The sequence below is a fragment of the Sus scrofa genome, chromosome 3, assembly GCF_000003025.6.
Source record: "Sus scrofa isolate TJ Tabasco breed Duroc chromosome 3, Sscrofa11.1, whole genome shotgun sequence".
Taxonomy (NCBI): domain Eukaryota; kingdom Metazoa; phylum Chordata; class Mammalia; order Artiodactyla; family Suidae; genus Sus; species Sus scrofa.
The window spans coordinates 72,234,739-72,248,339 of NC_010445.4; the positions used below are offsets into that span (position 1 = coordinate 72,234,739).

The window sequence follows — 13,601 nt, forward strand, 5'->3', positions numbered from 1 at the left end:
CCAATTTAAAGAGCCTATATGATCAATTACACTTATGCAAATAATCAAGCCAAATTTATTTTAAAAATAGACTTATTTTGCTAACACATTAGTCTTTTTTTTTTAGCAAATTATTTTATTTTATTTATTTATTTATTTATTTATTTATTTATTGTCTTTTTGCCATTTCTTGGGCCGCTCCCGCGGCATATGGAGGTTCCCAGGCTAGGTTTTTTTTTTAGCAAATTATTTTATTTTATTTTATTTTATTTATTTTTTATTTTTTTTGTCTTTTTGCCATTTCTTGGGCCGCTCCTGCGGCATATGGAGGTTCCCAGTCTAGGGGTCGAATCGGAGCTGTAGCCACCAGCCTATGCCAGAGCCACAGCAACGCGGGATCCGAGCCGTGTCTGCAACCTATATCACAGCTCACGGCAACGCTGGATCCTTAACCCACTGAGCAAGGGCAGGGACCGAACCCGCAACCTCATGGTTCCTAGTCGGATTCGTTAACCACTGCGCCACGACGGAAACTCCTAACACATTAGTCTTAATTTGTCCATATTTGGTGGAAATGAGGATAATTTTGAGAGAAAAATTATGCTTCCACAATATAACTGTGGATATTAAATTCTAGTGTTGTGGAGTTATATTTAAGGTTTTATATCTACTAAGACTCACTTCCTGAATGGCTCCTCATTACTATATTACTGTAAATTTTAATTAACTTTTTATGTATTTTTATTTTTTTCTCTTTTTGCCATTTTCTTGGGCCACTCCTGTGGCATATGGATGTTCCCAGGCTAGGGGTCCAATCGGAGCTGCAGCTGCCAGCCTACGCCGGAGCCACAGCAACGCGAGATCCAAGCCACGTCTGCGACCTACACCACAGCTCACGCCAAGTCGGATCCTTAACCCACTGAGCAAGGCCAGGGATCGAACCCACAACCTCACGGTTCCTAGTCGGATTCGGTAATCACTGCACCACGACGGGAACTCCTTAATTAACTTTTTAAAGGACATTCTAAGTTTCTTTCTGAAGCTTATCCCTGTAATCTAACTTTGGATGAAGATCAGGTGGCTCATGACCTGCAATCAGGCAGATTATGCTTATTGGGAAAGACATCATTTAAAGGCCTATCTCCAACTAGATGGAAAGACCTTTACCAGATAAACTTAACTAGCTAATGCACAGTAAAACTGTAGGAAATTGACTTTTGGATTCACAATGCCCACTTATAAAGGGCCCTGCACTGGTGTGGTCTATAGAGAGGACAGTTGACTTAACTCACCTTAAAACAATACTCAGATAGAAGAGAGGAGTTCCCTTCATGGCTCAGTGATTAACAAATCCAACTACTATCCATGAGGATGCAGGTTTGATCCCTGGCCTCCCTCAGTGGGATAAAGATCTGGCTTGGCGTGAGCTGTGGTGTAGGTTGCAGGCAAGGCTTGGATCTGGTGTTGCTGTGGCTGTGCTGCTGTGCTGTAGGCCAGCAGCTACAGCTCCAATTAGACCCCTAGCCTGGGAACCTCCATATGCTGCAGGTGTGGCCCTGAAAAGGCCAAAAAAAAAAGAGAAACCACATTCACACCAGGACAGGAAAACAATGACATCAGAAGTAAATAGCTATCCCCTGATGCTGGACCTGACTTGTATAATCATCTAAAACATTTTCTTGATTTCTTGGACTTTATCATTTTTTTTTATCATGGGCACAAATCCTATGGTGCGGGTAAAATTAATTCAATTGTTGGGCTTATGGTCAGTACCTATGTCCATTTCTCCCTCCTGGGTTACTTTGGCAGACTTCTTCTAAAGCTCTAATTGGATGATTTTTTGTTGTTGTTTTTGTTTTGTTTTTGGTCTTTCTTTTTATGGCTGTACCTGAGGCATATGGAGATTCCCAGGCTGGGGTCTAATTGGAGCTGTAGCTGCCGGCCTACACCAAAGCCACAGCAACGCCAGATCCGAGCCTTGTCTGTGACCTACACCACAGTTCACGGCAACGCTGGATCCTTACCCCACTGAACAAGGCCGGGGATCTAACGTGCAACTTCATGGTTCCTAGTCGGATTCGTTTCCACTGCGCCAGGACAGGAACTCCTAATTGGTTGATTTTAGAGAAAAGATATTCTAGGACTGTACAAGCCACTGAGAGTATGACTAAGTGGAACCCTCTTCCCTAGCCAACTAATGATACTTTTTCTGAACCTAGCCATAAATACTCTTTTTCATTATATGTTAAATATATTAGGTAGCTCCTAACAGGATCCAGTAGATTAACAAATTTATGGCCTTAGCTCTCCCTAGGCTGGTTAGAAAGATGCACAATTGGTTTCACTCATGCTCAAGGTCACCCAGAGTTATCCTTTGAAACTGCCTCTGCTGATCTGCCTTTAATGCAAACAAGCTGGGATAAATCAGTTTTCCGTTGGTATAATCTTTTGCCGTGATAGTTATCCCTTTGCTTAGAATAGATGTCATTATTCACATAGAGGCTTTAACAAAATTCACCCAACAAACCTTAAATGATATTAGCCAAGCCATTAGCTTGCTCAGTTCAGAAGTTTCCATGATAAGAAAGGGGGTCCTACAAAATCACATGGCCCTAAATATTTTAACCGCTTCCCAAGGGGGAACTTATGCTATAATATATACTCAATATACTATAATATATACTAAATACTGTTGAGTTTTTGTACCTGATGAGTCTTCTAATGCAAGCCACAGTGTGATACATATGAAAATACAAACTTCCACTCTGAATGATCCTCTTCCCAGTTTAGGAAAATACCAGGGAAATGGTTTGGTTCAGAGGGAGGTCTTGATTTAAATCTTTTTTTTTTTTCCCTGAGGAGGGTACACTTGCAGAAAGTGGAAGTTACCAGGTTAGAGGCTGAACCCACACCATGGCAGTGGCCCAAGACACTGCAGCAACAACAAGGGATCCTTAACCCACTGTGCCAAGGGGAACTCCTTTAAGTCTTTACTAATGGCATGTCACTACTGCTGGCAATCTTGATTATAGCTTGTGTAACTTATAAAGTGATGGTTTCTTCCATTTCACACTGTGTATCACCTACTCCTACTAAGATAATGATATCTAAACTGCCTGCAACTGATGATCACATCTATAGCTCTCTACAAAATAATAAATATGCACAATACACAAGCAGCGTAAAATTGGCATAAGTTCCACTGGACAATTTGGAATTGACTGTCAGTCCTTGATAGAAATTCTATCGGTATAAACCCCCTAAAAGAAAAGAAAGAACCGGGCTTTTAGAATGAGAATGGAGGGATATGATAGACCCAGGACAGGTAAGCAAACACACTGGCTGGCATCAAGGAACCAAATTATTATTATTATTATTATTTTTTTTTTTTTGTCTTTTTGCTATTTCTTGGGCCGCTCCCGCGGCATATGGAGGTTCCTAGGCTAGGGGTGGAATCGGAGCTGTAGCCACCGGCCTACACCAGAGCCACAGCAACACGGGATCCGAACCACGTCTCTCACGGCAACGCCGGACTCTTAACCCACTGAGCAAGGCCGAACCCGCAACCCGCAACCTCATGGTTCCTAGTCGGATTCGTTAACCACTGCGCCAGGACGGGAACTCCAAGGAACCAAATTATTTGATCACCTAATGCTTTCTATCAAAAGATGAATGATCAAAAGAAGGAATTGATGAAATAAAACTATTTTCAGGGCAGGACCAAAAAAAATTAAACGTAAAACTTTCTCTCTCGGAGTTCCCGTGGTGGTGCAGCGGAAACTAATCTGACTAGGAACCATGAGGATGCCGGTTCAATCCCTGGCCTTGCTCAGTAGGTTAAGGATCCGACGTTGCCGTGAGCTACGGAGTAGGTCACAGACGTGGCTCGGATCTGGTGTGGCTGTGGCTGTGGCGTGGGCCATTGGCTACAGCTCCAATTAGATCCCTAGCCTAGAAACTTCCATATGCCAAAGGTGCAGCCCTAAAAAGACAAAACAAAACAAAACAAAACAACTTTCTTTCAACTCATTTGGGCCCCTACCTCTTTTTACTGTGCACCATGCATCTCCAAGTATAACAATATTTCCCAAGAAAATACTGGAATGCCTACTCAATGGTAAAGAGCAATTTTCTCCTGGCACCAGCAAGGTTATTCTTTAGGATATAACATCCCTTTTTCAATCAAGATGACTCGCTATTTGCCTTGTACATGCAGATCTGGACTATGTAAACTGTCAATACATCACTTGATGTATAACTCTTTGTCTTCAAAATGTATATAACTGCACTAACTTCTAATGAATGGAAAAGTCCCCACAACTTTCTGATGTGTTTGTGGGAGAAGGTGAGCTCCACATCTTACTCCTCCACCGTCTTGATCCTAACCCCCTCACAGCTTTCTGAAAGACTGTCTCCTGGGTTATAATCTTTAGGTTGGCTCAAATAAAATTCTCTATTTCTTTCTTAGGTTGACTATTAATTTTTAAGGTTGACTATTAATTTTTCAGAGACAATATGAAATGTCCTGAATAGACAAATTTATAGAAACACAAAAATAGTGGGTTGGGGAGAGGGGCGGGATGGGGAATAGGAAGTAACTGCTAATTGTACAGCTTTCCTATTCAGGATGGTGAAAGTGTGCTAAAATTGATTATGAGATGGCTACACATCTCTGTGAATACACTAAAAAAACCACACTGAACTGCATATTTTAAATGGAAGAAATGTACATTATGCAAATTATATCTCAAAAAGTTTCTTAAAAAAATACAATCTACTATTAACATTTGTCTTATTCATCCTCAAAAGACTAATATTTGATATCTTTGAATGAAATCCTAAGAATGTGCAACAGATTCTAAAGACAAGTCCAAAAATGGTAATCCAAAATTATCACAGTCTAAAGGAACTACTTCAAAGAAGAGATCACATTTTTGAACACGGACATTCCCCAATGTTTAAATTTTTTCACATAAATTATAAAATGCAATACAAAATGCATAATGAGTATATTGAAGTACATTTCAGAACCCTAATTTTTCTGCCTCCCCCCCACCCACCCCAAAAGGACTGAAACTTGTATATGCCCCAATTCATATGGTTTTAGAATTCTTGGGACCGATTTGCATTAAATAAATATTTCTTTAATATTTTCCAATGTACACTGAGTACATAAAGAAAAACTCCGCAAAAATCTGGAAATACATGCCCGGCTTTCAAAAAGCTGCTTAACACCAACAAGACAAATTCTTCTTAATGAAACTCTTACTTTTTAAGTTTAAAAACAAATTTTAAATGAGATTTTTCCGTACTGAAAAAGTAGGAACATCCATTTAACTGTATTGGAATGAGAGAAATCATCACTTACATTAAGGGAAAGTAGCAATAGGCTTTTGTTTTTAAAGGAGTGAACGAACCTTCCTCATAGCTGTTCGGGAACGAAAGTTTGCTTGCTATTAGTTCTAAAGCATTTCTGCAAGAAGCATTACCGTCAGCGCCGCTGGTGTAGTGGTATCATGCAAGATTCCCATTCTTGCGACCCGGGTTCGATTCCCGGGCGGCGCATGGCCTTTTGCTTTGCCTTAGATTATTTTTATAGCTTTTTCTTCTTGTAGAAACACTTCGAACTTTTCATTTCCACGAATATTTATATTTCATTATAATTCACCGTTGAAACATTCGAATCGGGAGGTGGAATTCAATAAAGTTTACTGTAGTCCTGAAATAGTTAACCTTCACGCCTGCGCAGTCTGAGACAAATCCCTGGCGTGGTTGGAAGAGCGGCTGCGCAACAAGTGAATGTATGGACTGAGGTGTAGCCTGGCGGCCGGGAGGTTGAAAGTGCAAGATTCTTCTGCGCCTGCGCGGCCCGGGTCACTTCGCTGGCGGCTCCAAGGCTCCCGGCTCGCCGCCATCTTGTATCGGGGCTTCATTGTTCGCTCTGGGCCGGGTGGTTTAGTGTCATTGCTGTCGAAGAAGGAGGCGGAGTAACCTCCGGTCAGCCAAGAAACCCCCGCTATTCCGCAGCCATAGCCGCTCAAAAGATTTGTGAGGTAGTAAAGCGTAGGGAGCTGGACTCAGAGGCGCCGCCGCGACAGCAGCAGCCATGGAGGACGAGATGCCTAAGACTCTGTGAGTCTGGGGCAGCGATGAGGGGGGCGGGATGGTGGTGGTCCCGGAGCGAGGCTTCGGCTCAGCGCCGTTGCTCAGCCTATTGTTCCCCGTGGACGCCGCGATTTCGTGGCTCCTATTTTAGGCGCTCACCTGGCTGCCTAGGGACCGAGACCCCGGCTGTGAGAGGACGAGCTGGAGGGAGAGGGGGCTCAACCCTCTAAATTAGTCCCTACACGTTTACTACCCCACAGCGTGGCTTTTGGCTTCGCCCGGGGCCTTCTGTGGTTTTAGGCCAGGAGAAGACTTTTTAATTCAAACCTCTTTAGAACTTGGCGAGCCTTTTTGTCCCACGCTTTTCTTCTCCCCCCCCCCCACCCCGGCTTCTCGATTAACCTCTTTTCGAGCTTTATTTCCTTTCATTTTAGTTTTTTTCCCAGAAACTCTTCCTTTCATTTCCTTCTCGTTGATAGGCATTCTTCTCTTGAAAATGTTTGGACTCATTTTCCGGGAGGTAAACTTTATTCCCGCAGTTGCCAACTGGAAAAAAAGCCAGATGTTTTTCTTTGAACTTTTCTTTGGCTTTCCTTCTGTGGCACCCCCTCTCCAGATGAAAAAGTCTAAAATCGGACCCCTTGAGGATTTTGAAAGTGCTGTGTTTGTTTGTTTGTTTGGGGGTTTTTTTGTTTGTTTTTTCAAATGGAAATCTCACCCGGAGGGATAGATCTACTAAGGGGAAGTGGATCTAATACGTTTATATCTTCGCCTTCTACTTTTGTGATTGACATGACTCTGAAGGACTGGGGAGTTTTTAATGAAGCAGCAATTAATAAGTACCTTAACGTATTTAGTCACCTCTGGGAATTTTTAGAGGTAGTGTTAAATGATCTTCGTTTGGGATCTTTTCTTTGTCATGTAGCCTTCCCCAGCATTCTTTGTTTTTCCAAGTATAGTCGGATGAGGTGATCCTGCCTTTGTTGCTTTTCTCCAAAAGAAAGAAAAAAGCCCAATGAGTTTTTGATGTAGTTTTTTGTTTTTATTCTTAGGAAGACTGACAATTTGAGAACTCTATGCATTAAAAATGCGCCCTTCGGTTTCTTTTTGCAAGTCTCTAGATATCACTTATGAAGTACAATGTAATCAACTATTTTTTCACCACAGAAATAGTTGCCATTTTGTAAACAATATGGGAAATATAGTCACACTTGTTTTCTTAATAGATCAGTAAACTTTTGGCTAGTTTATCTCAAAAATTTTTTAATATGATACGGCAATTAGTGCATGACCTTTGTTTTTTGAAAGATTTCTATCTGTGGATGAAATCCGTAAGAAATCATTAGCCCCGTAGAGTTTCTAGAAACAGTTTTTTCCTCTTGCCTTTTCCTTAGAAGTATGATAGCCAGCTGCATTCTGGATTAAGCAATGGTCATCTTTTACAGTGTCTGTAAGAGTCTTATTTTGAAATTTTTAATTTCAGAAACTGCCAGAAATATCTGGCGACTCAACCTTAGTACATTGATTTGAGAATATCAAATAATGAAGACAACTTCAGCTTTCTCAGGCCAGTCTACAAAAGTACTAGTTTGGGGACAGGGGAGCAACCATTGTAGGAGAAATATTGAAGGAAATTTTTTTCACCAAATGCTAATTGAATATGTATTGTTTGTCCTGTTCTAAGTGCTTTATGTGCTTGTTTAATCATCAGAATTCTGCAGTAAATTAGTCCATTTTGCATCTGAAGAGAAGCTAAGTTTAGAATTTAAGAATCTTCATTTAAAATCATATGCCTTTTTGTTCATCATGCTCTAACTCTACTGTCCTCAACTCTTGACTCTTGTATTTATGACTCGTTTTGCCTTGTATCCTTCAGTAGAACATCCCGTCCAATCCAAAGTATTTCATGCTTTAACATTTCCTATTATCTCCTTCCTTACTTCTACCCTTCTTAACCAAAACTCCCGTTCTTCCAGTAAGACCAGTTTTGTTAGGTACTCATCCCAGTAAGTGTTTTTACTTTTAATATAAAATGTTTGGGTAAGCTTGGAAGTCAGTAGCTTTTAATATGTTAACATAGTGTCTGGTCCATGGTTATCAATAAATTTGTTTTTAAAACTGGTATAATTTCAAGCAGTGAATCAAGATTTTACTCATTCTTGAGGGTATATGGTCTGAATTTCAGTATTGCCCCTGTACCTAAATGGCTCAGAGGAAATGCCTTCATTTGCCACAAGTGAGTGTTCAACACTGCATAGTTAGAGAATGCCAGTATTCGGTTTCTTGTCAGCAGTTCTTTGGAAATGTACATTTGACCCTTGAACAATGCAAGTGTTAGGGGCTCCAACACCTAACAAATTCCATGTGTAACTTTTATGGTTGATCTCTGTATCAGTGGCTCCACATCTGTGATTCAGTCAACTATGGATAGTATAGGACATATTTAGTGGGAAAAAAAAGAAAATCCACGTGTATAACTGGACCCATGCTGTTTATTTATTTTTTTATGTTTTTGACCCATGCATTTTATTTATTTATTTATTTTGTCTTTTTGCCACTCCCTCAGCATATGGAGGTTCCCAGGCTAGGGGTCGAATCGGAGCCATAGCCACCAGCCTACCTGCGCCAGGGCCACAGCAACTTGGGATCCAAGCCACATCTGTGGCCCACACTACAGCTCACCCCAATGCCAGATTCTTAATCCACTGAGCAAGGGCAGGGATTGAACCCGCAACGTCATGGTTCCTAGTCAGATTTTGTTAACCACTTCGCCATGATGGGAGCTTTTAAACCTGTGTTGTTCAAGGATTAACCGTATTGTGAGAAGTGGTTTGATTCTGGATATGTTTTGAAAATAGAGCTGCTGGAATTGCCAATGGTTTGGAAATTGGATGTGTGAATGAAGTCATCAATAAGGTTTATTTATAAATGTGTAATTATCAGTTATCTAAAATGTTAAGTTTGTTGCAAAATATAAAGAAAAAGGAGAACTGTCTTGAGAGCATGAATGTCTTAGTAAGTCTTTTGGGCATAGTTCACACTGGTTCAGACTGGTTTTGTTCAGACTGCACTACCTACCCGTGAATGTGGAACCTGCAGATATGGAGGGCCAACTAACAGACTTGAGCATCCATAGTTTTTGGTATCCATGGGAGGAGGCAGGTCCAGGAACCTGTGAGCACCAGTGGATGGATGACTGCATATGATCTGATCTCCAAGTGAAGGAGATGCTAGTGAATAAAATAAAAGGATATCACGCACAACAGGTTAAGATCCAGCATTGTCACTTCAGCAGCAGCTTGGGTTCTACAGTTGTGTGGGTTCAATCCCTGGCCCAGGAACTTTTAGCTAAAAAAATAAGAGGGTTTCAGCTATCATGCAACAGACCACCCTTTGTGGTGGACAGTTTTTAAATAATAGTAAGGTATGATGCTAGTATATAGTATCTGTATTATATACTATGTACAGCAAGCATTTGCTGTTGTACATAATTTCTTTGTTTAATGAAGTACAGTTGTGTATAAGTTACAGGTGTACAGTGTAGTAACTTACAATTTTCAAAGGTTATACTCCATTTATAGTTACTATAAAATACTATATTCCCTATGTTGTACAGTATATTCTTATCATAATTTCATAATTAGTAAGAGATACCTTTTCCCCTGAACTAGTAACTCAGGCAAAAATGTATTAATTTCCTAGCAAATTACAAATGTTCAGAAATTACTCTGAGAGTACACTTGCCTCTTTAACAAATATTTATAGCACACATTCCAGTGAGGGATCTAGATAGTAGATATATAGTATGAATGAAAATAAGAATCTCTATTCTTAGGAAATTTATCTTTAAATTAAAACCTATTCATGTTTATTCACTCAAATTTTCAGAGTTCTCATACTGAATTTTTATACAATAATTGTGGTTTAAAACAAATCCAATACAGCATTCTGCCTTGTAAAATTTTTTTGTAGGTTAAGTTTTCTGGAGCTGTACTAATCAAAATGAATATTTTGAATTTTTTGGATTCCAATTTTATAACTATTTGAACTTAGTATCAGATTTAAAAATAAGGATTAAATTGATAGGAAATTCTATCCCAGAACTATCACATTTTCACAAATGAATCTTCTCAGATAGCTTTTTATTTCGAAAAATTAAAACCCTATGGAAAAGTAGCAAAAATAGTACGTTGAAGACTTAGATGCCTTTCATGTGGTTTTACCAGTTTGCTAGTAGTTAACCAAATTTGCTGAACCATCTGAGGAGACATCATGACACTTCAGGCCTAAATACATCTAACAATAAGGGCATTCTCTTATATAACCACAACATAATTTTCATATTAAGAATACTTTATAGATACAGTATTGTTAACTAATACCTAGTTTATATTCATATCCAATTGTCCAAGGAGGACATTTACTTTCCATTTCTGGGCAAGATTGGTACATGATCTCAGAGGTGATATGATAAATATCCACATGAGATGTTTTTTTTTTCTTTCTTTCTTTCCTTTTTTTTTTTGAATCATTCTGTCTCCTGTTTGTTTTTTGTTTTTTGTTTTTGTCTTTTTAGGGCCACACCCACGGCATATGGAGGTTCCAGGCTACGGGTCAAATTGGAGCTATAGCCACTGACTTACGCCATAGCAACACCAGATCTGAGTTGCATTTGCAACATACATCACGGCTCAGAGCAATGCCAGATCCTTAACCCACTGAGCAAGACCAGAGATTGAATCTGCGTCCTCATGGGTACTAGTCAGATTGGTTTCCGCTGAGCCATGACGAGAACTCCTAATATGGAATGTTTCAATCAATATTAACAAGAAATCCTTGCAACACCTGGAAAGGGACATTTTAATGTTTTTTGGGAAAATATCTTGAAAAGTAAAATATAAATGTAAGAAATTTGCATTCCTGTTAAGGGGTCTAATTGACATTGTGATAGGGAATCTTGGCTTGCAGCTGCTCCAGTACCAGTGTTTTGTATCAGACAAAATTTTCTTTTTTTTTTTTTTCCCCCACCTGATTGGAACCTCTGATTGGAATGGGAGCTGGTTTTTTTATATTTTTTGTCTTTCTGTGGTTTTAGGGCCACACCCGTGGCTTATCGTAGTTCCCAGGCTAGGGGTAGAATTGGTGTACCTGCTGACCTACACCACAGCCATGGCAACTCCAGATCCAAGCCACATCTGCAGCCTACATCACAGCTCACGACAATGTAGGTTCCTTTACCCACTGAGCAAGGCCAGGGATTGAACCCGTGTCCTCATGGATACTAGTAGGGTTCGTTAACCACTGAGCCATGACAGGAACTTCTTTTTTTTTTAAATTGAAGTATAGTTGATATACAATATTATATGTCACTAGTGTACAGTATAGTGATTCACAACTTTTAAAGTTTGTGCTCCATTTACAGTTACTATGAAATACTGGCTATATTTCTATATTGTTGTACAGTGTATCCTTGTAGCTTATTTTATACATATGTACCTTTTACTCCCCTGTTCCTGTATTGCCCCTTCCCCTTTCCTTCTCCCCACTGATAACTACTAAATTTGTTCTCTATATCTCAGACGGAATTTTCTTAAGCGCAAGCTGCAAAAATGTTGAAGCACTAAAGGAATTTGTTTAAAAGATATTGGACACTCCTAGGATTTGCAGGAAGCTTGTGGAACCTGGCTTAGAAAATGTTCGGGAAAGAGAGACAACTGTCAGGCTCAAAGTCCTAATCATGCCACAGACCATCCCCCAAAGCATACTACTACTACAGCATCCACTGAGGACCTGCTAGTACACCTTCACTTTCATTGGACTTGGGACTCTACTGCTATTTGCCACCAAAATGGATTCTCTTCCGTCTCTGTTTCTTCAAGCCCTGTCTTTGTCCTCTCTGTTCAGGACCGGCATCTCTAATTGACCTAGCTTAGATCATATGCAAAGACCATATAACCGTATTTAGCCCTTTTATCTTCTGAAAAGGAGTCAGGTTCTGCCATAGGGTAAAAATTTCTTTTAAAATAGGAAGATGCAGAGTTCCCATTGTGACCCAGTGAGTTAAGGACCCAGTGCAGTCTCAGGATGCTGGTTCTATCCCTGGCCTTGCTCGGTGGGTTAAGGATCTGGTGTTGCTGTAAGCTGTGGCATAGGTCGTAGATGCACCTCCAATTCAACCCCTGGCTGGAAACTTCATATGCCACAGGTACAGCCATAAAAAGGAGGGGGGAAGAAAAGGGAAGATGAGAGTTCCCCAGTGGTCTAGTGGTTAGGTTTTGGCTTCAGCCCAGGTTCAGTCCTTGGTCTGGGAACTGAGATTCCCACATCAAGCTGCTGCATGCCACAGCCAACAGCTAAAAAAAAAAAAAAGAAAGATGTTTGGCAAACTAAAAGGGAAAAAACCTGCTACACATGTAGCAGATGACTGTTACTTAAATCCATACTGTTAATAGGCAGCCCTTTAGAAACAGAATAGTATATGAGGAAGTATGGGACAACTAAAGAAACATATATATAAAAATGGGAATGAAAATGTTACATATATTACTTGTAGTTTATTGTAATGGCGTTGAAGGTTGAGAGCAGGTTATTTGTATAACTTCCTCCTAAGGCACTTTCTCTAAACAGCTATGTGTAGAGTTAATTGATAAAAGTTCCTGAACCTTACAGTATATACAACAGGCCACATTAAATAAACAAATGTAAAGGCAGCACAGATCTTAGTGCTTTATCTTCAAACTGTAAATCTCAGAAAATATTTCTGAGAAAATCTTAGACAATTTTGCAAAGAGTAAATGATAGTAACCAGGTTTCCTAAATACTGTCAACTTGTCACTAGATTATCTAGCTTTAGCAAAATAGGTATTACAATTAAATTTTCAGAAGAGACTTTTTTTCATGTAGACATATGCAATCCTGAAGATTTCTAATAAACCCAAGAATAAGGTAAGAACAGACATAGAAGAGTTGCAGAGATAGTACAGAGTTCTCATCCTTTACTGAGCTTCTGATAACTATGGTATAGTTATCAAAACTAATAAATTAACATTGGTATAATACTACTAACTATGAGTTTTATTACTATCTCCCCAGTGTTGGCGCTAATGTCCTTTCTCTATTCCAGGATCTAATCCAAGATACCATGTTGTGTTTAGTTGTGATGTCCCTTTAATTTGTGAGGAGATGTCTTTCATATGGTGGCACTTTTGAAGGGTACTGTTTCTCCACTGTATAGTGACTTCTTTTTTCTGAAAATGCTGTTAGAATTGAGTCACTAAGACTAGCCCATACTCAAAGAGAGGGAGATTAAGCTTTACTTCATAGAGGAAAGTATATCAAAGAATTCTTTTCAGTAGCAATTATTACCATGATGTTTTAATGGTGATTTCCCTCATTCCCATTACATTTATTAACTAAAGTTCTATAAGAAAAAGCTGCCCTGCCCCCCCAGCCTGATCTAGGATTCCATCAAGGATTATTCATTGTATTAGGTCATCAGTGTCTTTTAAGCCTCTTTG

At 39.7% G+C, this 13,601-nt stretch overlaps 1 protein-coding gene and 1 non-coding gene across 26 annotated transcripts in view; both read left to right on the top strand.

The window, feature by feature from the left end:
• TRNAG-CCC lies at nt 5,474-5,544 on the top strand. The gene has a single exon. It is a non-coding gene; the product is annotated as a tRNA-Gly (tRNA).
• Nucleotides 5,797-13,601, top strand: part of TIA1 (TIA1 cytotoxic granule associated RNA binding protein) — a 41,277-nt gene continuing 33,472 nt past the window's right edge. For 4 of the 25 annotated variants that reach the window (XM_021087400.1, XM_021087402.1, XM_021087403.1 and 1 more), the window contains exon 1: nt 5,825-6,111. In XM_021087400.1, the coding sequence (XP_020943059.1) occupies nt 6,086-6,111 (26 nt within the window). In that variant the 5' untranslated portion in view covers nt 5,825-6,085. Of the gene's footprint in view, nt 6,112-13,601 lie in introns of all 25 variants that reach the window. The other 21 variants (XR_002342581.1, XR_002342580.1, XR_002342587.1 and 18 more) reach the window with 16 other exon arrangements.